The sequence below is a fragment of the Poecilia reticulata genome, chromosome 8 (assembly GCF_904066995.2).
Source record: "Poecilia reticulata chromosome 8, P_reticulata-male-v2, whole genome shotgun sequence".
NCBI classification, from domain to species: Eukaryota; Metazoa; Chordata; class Actinopteri; order Cyprinodontiformes; family Poeciliidae; genus Poecilia; species Poecilia reticulata.
Window position 1 is genome coordinate 10407059 of NC_088837.1, and position 10481 is coordinate 10417539.

At 40.2% G+C, this 10481-nt stretch overlaps 1 protein-coding gene across 1 annotated transcript; it reads right to left on the reverse strand.

Moving 5' to 3' along the window:
- Window positions 1-55: 55 nt before the first annotated feature.
- On the reverse strand, window positions 56-7906 carry rabep2 (rabaptin, RAB GTPase binding effector protein 2). The gene is made up of 12 exons (XM_008416625.3): window positions 7671-7906; window positions 4802-4957; window positions 3900-3982; window positions 3453-3830; window positions 3280-3375; window positions 2833-2931; window positions 2119-2232; window positions 1917-1995; window positions 1784-1795; window positions 1474-1628; window positions 820-936; window positions 56-706 (listed from the first exon to the last, which is right to left on the reverse strand). Exons 1-12 carry the CDS (start codon window positions 7693-7695, stop codon window positions 602-604), a joined length of 1419 nt encoding a protein of 472 aa, XP_008414847.1. The 5' UTR covers window positions 7696-7906; the 3' UTR covers window positions 56-601.
- Between the last annotated feature and the right edge of the window lie 2575 nt (window positions 7907-10481).

The following is a 10481-nucleotide window of genomic DNA, read 5'->3' on the forward strand; positions in this document are numbered from 1 at the left end:
ATAATGTGACAACTTGTTTTTCATCTTCAGTGTGTAATAAAAACAAACAAACAAAAAAAGATGGTACACATTTATATCCCTCTACTAATACAACGCATTCGTTTTCTAATCTCAGTTCTCAAATTTAAAAGGTACGGGGTCTACGACTACTCGCCCAATAAGTGACAACAAGTAGATTATTAATTACATATAAAAACAAAATACATTAAAAAATCTTCTATGTTGCATTGCTTTATACATCCTTATTGCACCGAGCTGCATACAGGTCCTTCTTCACTGAGAAATATTGCTTAAATATGTAGAATCACTGCAGAGTCGAGTGTTGCGCAGACGAGTGTCAGTTTCATGAACAAAATTATGTTCAGGTTAGAGTTAGGAATGTGTTACTAGAAGTAAATATAAAAATGGTTCTCGATCAACCGTTTCATTAAGCTAGTGGAAAGCAGACGATACAGTCTGTGAGAGGTTCCTGTGTCTTAATGCGAAAAAGGAAATCAGTGTTGCATTATCTGGCCTGTCAGTTCGGCGCGTGGACCGTCTCGGTCCGGGCGATATGTTTGACGTTGTACTTTGGTTTCCTGAGCTTTTCCTCCGCCGACGCTCACGAGGCTTCGGCCGGCTGAGACTCCGCTTCGCCGACGCTCTCCCCCAGGATCTCCTTGACCTGTTCCAGGCTCTCCGCCTGCCGGATCAACTCCAGTTTCACCTGGAGAGCGGAGAGAGAGACAGAGAGACGGAGGATGAGATGTCAGCGGGGGCACATGCGAGGGCGGTTCTGATAGCTTACACCTCATCGCTGGGCGTCGTTTCGTACCGCACCTGAAGTGACTGCGAGAGCTCGACGAAGTCCCTCTGCACGGTCTGGCTGGTGTCCACCTGAGAGCGGAGACTGATCACTTGGCTTCGGAGCTCCAGACACTGTTGGTGAAGAACGGCCTGAGAGCCAAAGAAATAGAGAAACAGAGTTTTACAAAAAAAAAAAACTCACTTTCTAGGCGGACAACGACCCAAAACATACAGCCTGAGCTGTACGAATGGAAGATTTTGGATCAGTTGTCTCAAACTGCAGAGCTGGGATCCCGATTTCAACAAGTAGGTCATTAGCTGGACTCTCTAGAACTCGATTTCCTGCTGAGGAGGTAATTCAGACAATTACATTAAGTGTGTTATCTAAAAGTTGCAGGACGTGAGCCCTCAGGGATAAAGTTTGAGACCCCACATTTAAATCAAAGCACATGCATCCATCAGAATGGCCTATTTAAAGTCCCTACAGCCTACCATCGTCAGCTCCTCAACAGATTTCACTAGTGTGACTAAATAGATTAGATTAGATAAACCTTATTGTCCCTAAGGGGCAATTGCAGATAAATACATTACAAATGTAGTACACCACGACATCCATGTAGCACACAGTACTATCTCAAATAGCTGAAACCGCATCAAAATAAGAGTTTGTGATCAAGTTTTATTTACTTTATCATGAGTGAGGCCTTTGTTTGAGCTCTGCAAATGAGTGAGCGCCACCCGCAGGGCGTCCAGTTCACTGCGGCAGGAAAGCAGCTGAGCCTGCTGCTGGTCCCTCTCAGCCTGGATCTTCTCCGTCTCCGTACTCAGAGTGGACAGTTGCACTGCGGAGGAAATCACAAGCGCAGCTCTGTAACTTTACAGCCGTGAGACTTATTACTGGACAGATAGTTAACCAAAGGCGTTTGAAATGAAACATTATCCTTCAGGGGAGGTTAATTTGTGAGCAGTGTGATGATAAACCATGATGTTCACTCACCTTCCAAAACATCTGATGACAGTCGTCGTAATCAGCAGCGGCCACGAAGGGAGTGGAAGAAATTATTTCAGCAATGCGAAAGTTAGCAGGATAATCACAGATTAGGAAAAAAATAAATAAACTGTCCACAGACCGTTCTCCTCCGTCCGGCTGTCCAGCTGCTCCCTCAGATTGACGATCTCAATGCGAAGCCGCTCCTCACAGTGCGCCCCCTACAGGAATACAGTAAACTATAAAATATGTTTGAATTGATTTTTTTTAAATAAAAACCAAATTGGACAGCTCCTCTGAGTGAGGTGTTCTGTAAGAGAGTGTTTTAAAAATGGTGGATTTACATGCTGTGCGCTCGAGAGGGACGACATGGAGTCTAGTAAGCTCTCGTCAACCTCTTCTCCCTTCAGCCTGGACAACTCACAACACATTTTCCGCTGAGACAGGGACAGCTCTGCCTGCACAGGAGAAAAGAGCGAGGTCGGTTTCAGGCATTTAGAAGCGCACTTTATTTTAATTCTGCATTCCCTTAAAAAAAAAAAAAGAAAAAGAAAGAAAAGATGCCCTTTATGTCCAAGGAGAAAATAATGCTCATGATTGAGGCTTCCAATTCTAGTTAAAGGGCTATTTCACATTTTTTTAATTGATCTAAATGCATTTGATCGCCCCTATGACAATTTAAATAGCTTAAAACCCAAAATGTCAAAACCCGTGTTTAAAAACTCCAATTTGAGGTTTATGAAACGCTTACTTTATTTGCAAAAAATGCTATTTTTTAAAATAGTTTATTTTAAAATATATATCGCTAAACATATTATTTATATAGTTCCTGATGCACGCTTCTGATATGTCACATAATATGAAAGTTACACACGTGCAGAATCTGTTTTGAAAGGCGAACAGGCGTGTTTAGGTTCTGTCTGGTCCAGTAAGTGGAGGAGGATGCAGACAGCTATTATTATATGACGATAATAAATATGTAAATATATAATAATAAACATTCCTTTTTGCAACACTTTCATTAGACACATTTTTCAGATCAGTGTTGTTATACTCACCAGTCGGCTCTGCACAGCGCTCTGCGATTGGCTGAAAGATTTCTGTAAATCTTGCAGGAGAGTCTCTGACGCCTGGACCTGAGACTGGAGCAGTGAGACCTGAACACCAACAAACAACTTTTATTCAAATGTGCAGATGACTCCTGACTCCTCCAGAGTTAATCAGCTTATTCAGAAAACGCATTAATAAAAAAACATCCAATTTTCAGTTTTCTTTTTTTTTTTATAAATTCAGCAACAATATGTAAAATATGCTGTTCTTAATTGAGGCCACACTTTAGAATCACACAGAAAATTAAGCAATTTTTACTTTATTACATATCATCTCTTGTTTATGCATAAATCAGGATGCCAAAATAATACGCTTTAAAAAAACAGGAGCACAAAAAATATGATTACACATCATATCATCGACTCTTATCAGCCAATCAGAGCAGCGTGTCCCACCTGTTTGTGGGTTTGGTGGGTGTGTGTATCCAGTTCTCTCTCCAGCTCCTCCTTCTCCGCCTGCAGCCGGTTCACTTCCCCTCGCAGCTCCGACAGCTGTCAAACACAGCACAGGTTTACTAAAACCCTCTGACCTTCTGCCGCCCGATAGCCGAACGCTGCCGTGTCCGGACCTGCGCGTTCATGGCGTCCCAGTCGCTGTGCGTTACGAGGCGGTGTCCGGCTGGCGGCAGGTAGATGGCTTCGGGAACCAGCGTTCCCGTGGAAACCAGCGAATCCGTGTCGTCCTGAGCGAGGAGCTTTCTGGGCAGAGACGGCGTGTCCAGGGAGAACGAGGACAGCGACGCTGAGTCGCAGTTCTGTAGTGAGAAATAACCCTCGGCTGAGAGAGGCGAGCCTTCTCCTTCTGCCGCTGCCTCCAACTCTGCGGGTCGACTTCGCGTTTGGTCCGCCGGCGAAGCCGCTTCATCCTCTTTCGAGCTGTTGACAGCCGACGTTGGAGAGTCATTAGTGGAGACGTCGGCGTCGCCCCGGCCCTTCCTGTTGCTGGTCTAACAGACGGAAAACAATCGATAAGATTCAGTCTGAAATACTTAAAATATTAAAAGAAGCAAACTGACCGCGTTGTGTCCACCGGTTCTCCTCCAGTCCACAGGCTGGGACTGCAGCACCGCTATCCTGGCTTCATACTGAGCTGCAGTCTCTGATGATGTAGAATAAACCAAAGATATTTACTCTTAAATTAAAGATTATGAGGTCAAATCAGCTAACGTTTATCGCTAAAAATCAAGAATTGCTATTTTTATTGATCATCTACTAATATTTATTAGTAAAAAACAATTAAGCAAATGAAAAGCAGATAAAAATGTACTAACCCTGTTCTACTCTGAGAACAAATTAGAAGGTTTAGTTTAAATAAGAGATTAGTTTCAAAATATTAATTTAACTGTTGAATGAATATATTATTTAGATATGAGACATTGAAAGCCTCAATTTGACTTTCAATGTCTAACTTTAATTTAAGGTGAGAAAAACTAAACTAAAACTTAGAAATAATGTGTGGGATGCTGCGGTGGTGCAGGGGCAACGCACAACCCATGTATTGAGGCCTTAGTCCTCATGCCGGTGGTCGCAGGTTCGATTCCCACCCTGGTGACATTTGCTGCATGTGTCCCCTCTTTCCTGTCAAACTACTTTTAAATAAAGGCCACTAGAGCCAACAAAAAAAAAACTTTAAAAGAAAAAAGAAATGACATGTGGACAATGCAAACTAAAACATTTATCAAATCTAATTTCTATTCATAGGTGATAGTTGGACTGATCATCCAATCAGAAACAAGTTTGGGGTAATAAAAAAAATCTAATGTCCTATTAGGCAACTAATGAAAATAATTTTCTGTTATGCTTTTCTAAATCCCTTTTAGATCAACAGGGTCCAAAAATGTCAACAAGATATAACTTTAGCTGTGTAAACTTTTAGAGCAATGTAACCCACATAGTGCGAACACACACAGCTCCTGACCTCTGAGCGCCTCCTGCAGAGACTGTATCTCTTCATCACATTGTTTCTGCAGCTCGGCCAGTTCCTCCTGTTTGCTCAGCTCGCAGATGGTCGCCACGCCCTGCCAGTGCTCGGCCTGGGCCCGGTACTCAGCTAGCTGGGCCTGCAGGCTCACCACTGAAAACCACACACAGCGTTATCGTTTATCACACTTCCCCACAGGAAATCTGATACGCAGTAATGTCCACATGTTGACACTCCTGGGAGAATTCGGGAAATGTATGAATCTGTTACCTTGGTTGCATAATTTCACACAGAAAATGTTATTTTCTATTATTTGAATGTGGTTGCTCTCCGTCATTTCCACGGCTTATAGTTCGCACTCCTGACCACTTTACGCACAGAGTGCATGGCGGAGGTAACTACATCTGTTTAAAAACAAATACTGACAGCTGACAGTGTGGCGACTGTAATTGCAGTCCGACAGCAAAGTGCAGATTTATCTGCTTGATGATCCTAATAATAATGTTTGGCTTATTTTTGAGCGAATAAAAACAACATTGCACAACAAAATATTTCTTGTGTTTTTATTTATTTATTTTTTATACTCGGATCCAATTTGACAATTTTGGCCACAAGGCAAAGACCCCAATACTTTAGACCAAAATAAAAACATTAAAATAAAGAAATGAATGAAAGAAAAAGTCTTACTAGCCTGAAAGCAGACAAAAAAACATGTTCAAATTCTAGCATTATGGGTGTGCTGTGGTGGCGCAGGGGTTAAGCGCAGCCCATGTATGGAGGCCTTGGCTCTTGGGCCGTCGCAGGATCGATTCCCAGCCTGGTGACCTTTGCCGCATGTCTTTTCCCATCTCTCATTGCCAACTTTCCTGTCAAATAAAGGCCACTAGAGCCAACAAAACCTTTAAAAAAAAATTCTAGCATTATGTTTTAAATGCTGAATTGTTGAATTTATGCTAAGATCTAAATATAAAGTTAATACAAACCAGGATGCTATTAAATGATAATGTGCTACAAACCCCAAATTTCAGCTATCACACATGATTAAAGACAAAAACTTTACATGTAGCTCATTAAAACCAATATTTTATTTAGTGGAAATAAAGTCTCAGCAGAACTGAGACAAATCTGCACATGCTGGCAAATTATTACAACGTGTTTTGTTTTTCTCTTTAATTATCACCTACTTAATAAATTCAAAATCTTTTGATTTAATTATACACAAACTGGTATTTCAATAAGAAATTAAGAAGTCAAACTCTTATTTTGAGCCCTTAAAAATCTATATATTGAAAATAATTTGATGACAAGTGCACCACTATCATTGCAGAATGCATATTTCTTTCTAAATTAATGTCGTTTATGTCAAAACTCGATCATATAAGACTTCTTAAATAAACCTCACAGATAAAATTACTTTTAGAGTAAAATGTTACTTTTTAGACGAGAGAGTAAGATTGCTCTTTAAGGGAAACTGCACTTGGTGAAATGTCTCCATAATTTGACATGCAGATGAAGCTTGGTGTCTTTTGGAAAGCCTAATACAGGATTACAAATCTAAACAATAGAAAAAGAAAAGTGCAAGCAGGTTTAACTTCAATATTTACCCAGCTATTTTCTATAAACATTACAACTCAACTAGGATATTAAAAAAAGAGACCAAACACTAACTGCAGCCACAGTTCACTCTTTGTTGTCCTGCTGAATGACCTTCAAATCCTCTCAAAGCTGTGCTTATCCCTGTGCTGCTTTTATCACTTTTTCCTTCCACAAAATTTTCCATCACAATGCTTAAATACAGTATTCTGCCAAGAACCAGATTCTTTAGCAATGACTGTTTGTGACTTCCACTCCATGTGAAAGACTGTTTGGCAGACAGCTGTCAAGTCAGCGCTCTCCATGAGTATAGGCCATACCATAACTATTTTCTAAAAAAAAAAACAAATGTCAACTTTTAATTAGTTATAACCCAAAATGATAAATATAAAAAAATTATAGCACTTGTATAAGTAACATATTTCTGAACTGAACAACAGAAATTATATTGGATAATATTCTCATTCCCTGAGATGCACCTGTATATGTCACATCAAATATGACGAACACAATTTAAATCTATTTTTTCATTTACAATTAGAAACAAGTACTTTATCCATTTGTGACAACAGATTTCAGGTGGACAGCTTTGTAAAAAGGGAAAAATATAATCACTGTTTATCTTTTAACAAAACTACTAAAATACAAACTGCAAAAGACTTTTATTTTAAGGCATATTTTAAGACACCTAAACAAGCATTTGAGGAATTTTTCCTTTACTTCATTATACGCAACAGGTAATCTTGACTTGACTTTCAAAATAGCACAGCTTGTAAAAGAAGATGTAAAAAGAACCAAACTTTACACAGAAAGGTTTCACATTTCTAAAACTTCATTTAATGCATCAGTAACCATTCAAAAACATGCAATTATAGGCATTTTCGCTTCCACTTCTCATTATTTACTTTCGGAATCGCTTCTCTTTTTTTGTCAGGTGTGGGTAACTGGTTTAAAAACTAATATTTAACGTTACTTTGCATCATTACTAACTCTTATAGTTAGTAATAATGCAAATATTTTATAAAATTGTCTTCCAACGTATCAATTTTGTTAGCTGGATGTGTTAGCTGCTGCCTAGCCGCTGCAGTTAATTTCAGTGGTCAATCATGCTAACAGGCCGTTTATCTGTTAACGTAAGCAAGCTAAAGCTTTAACCCGACACTAGAAACAAGCCAACATTTAAAAAAAATAAAACTCAAGCTTTAAATCTAATTGCACTGTCTCGCAGCTGTTTGTGAGAGCAGATTAGAGTTAAACCTGTTGCTTTTAGTACCTGTGTCTTCCTTCTCCGAACTCATCTTCTCATCAGACAGCTCAGTAACAGGCAGGACATGGGCGAGAAATAAAAAAAAATTAAAAAACGAAGAAAAACACGAGTATTAACAGTTCCTAAAGTCCGCTTCAGTCATTTTGTAGGAGGGCGAGGGTTTGGTGTGGAAAGCATTAGTTCAGGAAACAACTTTCCCCGGTCTGAGCCTGCGGAAAACACGTCAACCTCCTTCCTGTTCACAAAGTCCTGACCCTGGATGCCATTCAAGCAGTAACAAGCCAGGAAAAGTGTTTATTTCACTGTATCTATGAGATATTAAATATGTAAGAGTTTTATTGCGGGAGTTACTTTTAAATACTCTAAATTTTACTTGGAGAAAATTTTGTAAATGTATATTTTTAGCAGTTTCTGTAGAGTAAGCAGGCAAAATATACAGTACAGTTACTAAACATTTTTCAAATTAAAAGCTTGCATTTTAAGCCACACCCAATCCCTCTTTTAAAATCATGAGTTAACTGATTAATCACTTTCCCTTGATTTTTTTTTTTTTTTTTTGCCAGCCACACCCAGGGCCTGATTAGTGCCAGATTCAAGAAGTCATATAAATAGAATCTGCCTGACAACACCAATATTATGCTTTTGCAAATAACTTTATTTGCTAAATGGCAGAATAATAGGAGCTTTTTAGGACTTAATTAGTTCCTTACTCTAGAATAGTTTGCTGAAATTCTGGCCCATTCCTCCTGTCAGAATTGCTTTGAGTCACTTTTGTAGGCTGCTTCACTGACATTTTCAACCCAGTTAACCAGTTTTCAGTGGTGCTGAGGTCAGTGTGTCATAGCCACTCCAAAACACTGACTTTGTCATTAAGCCACTTTGCAACTAATTTGGAAGTATGCTTCGGTTTATCATCCAGTTTGAAAACTCATCAAGCTGTCTTTTAAACATTTCCACATCGTATGAGTAGTTTTCCATGACGCGATTCATTTTGTGAAGCTCACCAGTCCCTCCTGCAGCAAAACACTCACCCCATTCCAACATCCATCCATCCATCCATTTTCTTTACACCTTTATCCCTTGGTGGGGTTGGGAGGGTTGCTGGTGCCTATCTCCAGCTAACGTTCCAGGCGAGAGGTGGGGTCACCCTGGACAGGTCACCAGTCTGTCACAGGGCAACACAGAGACACACAGGACAAACAACCATGCACACACACACACACACATTCACACCTAGGGGCAATTTGGAGAGGCCAATTAACCTAACAGTCATGTTTTGGACTGTGGGGGTACCCGGAGAGAGCCCACGCATGCACAGGGAGGGCTCCATGCAGGAGGACCGGGGCCAGGAATCGAGCCCAGAGCCTTCTTGCTGCAAGGCAACAGCTCTACCAACTGCGCCACTGTGCAGCCCCCCACCCCCCATTCCAACAGAAAGTTGCAAATCAAAGATATATGCTGGATTTTTAGAAATTGTGAGACTAATTTTAATGGCAACTTATTACTGCTTTAAGTTAGGTAAATTACCCCCTAAAAAGTCTAATTTAATCTAGTTCCAACTATGCTTTTACAAACAAATTTTACCTCCAGAAACTTTCATTGCCATTTGAGTCTGTCATTTTTTTTTTTACGTTTTATAAGGTGACCACATAACTACAGCCTCTGAAAACGGTAACACCATCAAGTTTTTATAGGTGCTAAAAATGGAAACCCTTCTTAAAAGAATGGAGGGAACAAGATTACCTGCTTGTTTCACACCTGAATTAGTCAATCCCAGACTTTCCAGTCCTCGTTTATCTTGAATGTCTTATATTTTTTAACTCATGATCTTAGGAATTAGCTCCAGATGCACACGTTTTTTCACCGCTTTATTACGGAACTACATGAATCAAGAATAAAACTGGAGCATGACACATTGGGACCTCAGGTGGGTTTAGGAAAACCGCAAAAATACCTCAAGGATGTTTCACTCCAAAAATGGCTTGAGTCTGCTCATGTGATTTTTTAAATAAAATTCTTTGAAGGCTTTTATAGCTTTATTCTTTACAGTACAGTCATGGCCAAAAGTTTTGAGAATGACACAAATATATTTTCACATGATCTGCTGCCCTCTGGTTTTCATGTGTGTATGTCAGATGTTTTCATCACATACAGAAATACAATTGCAATCATAATATGAGTAACAAAAGCTTTTATTGACAGAATGAGTTAATGCAGCAAGTCAATATTTGCAGTATTGACCCCTCTTCTTCAGGACCTCTGCAATTCTCCCTGGCATGCTCTCAATCAACTTCTGGACCAAATCCTGACTGATAGCAGTCCATTCTTGCACAATCAATGCTTGCATTTTCAGAATTCCTAGGTTTTTGTTTGTCCACCCGTCTCTTGATGATTGACCACAAGTTTTCAATGGGATTAAGATCTGGGGAGTTTCCAGGCCATGGACCCAAAATCTCTCTGTTTTGTTCCCTGAGCCAGTTAGTTATCACCTTTGCTTTATGGCAAGGTGCTCCATCATGCTGGAAAAGGCATTGTTCATCACCAAACTGCTCTTGGGCGGTTGGGAGAAGTTGCTCTCGGAGGACATTCTGGTACCATTCTTTATTCATGGCTGTGTTTTTAGGCAAGACTGTGAGAGAGCCAACTCCCTTGGCTGAGAAGCAACCCCACACATGGTTTCAGGATGCTTTACAGTTGGCATGAGACAAGACTGGTGGTAGCGCTCACCTCGTCTTCTCCGAACAAGCTGTTTTCCAGATGTCCCAAACAATCGGAAAGGGGATTCATCAGAGAAAATGACTTTACCCCAGTCCTCAG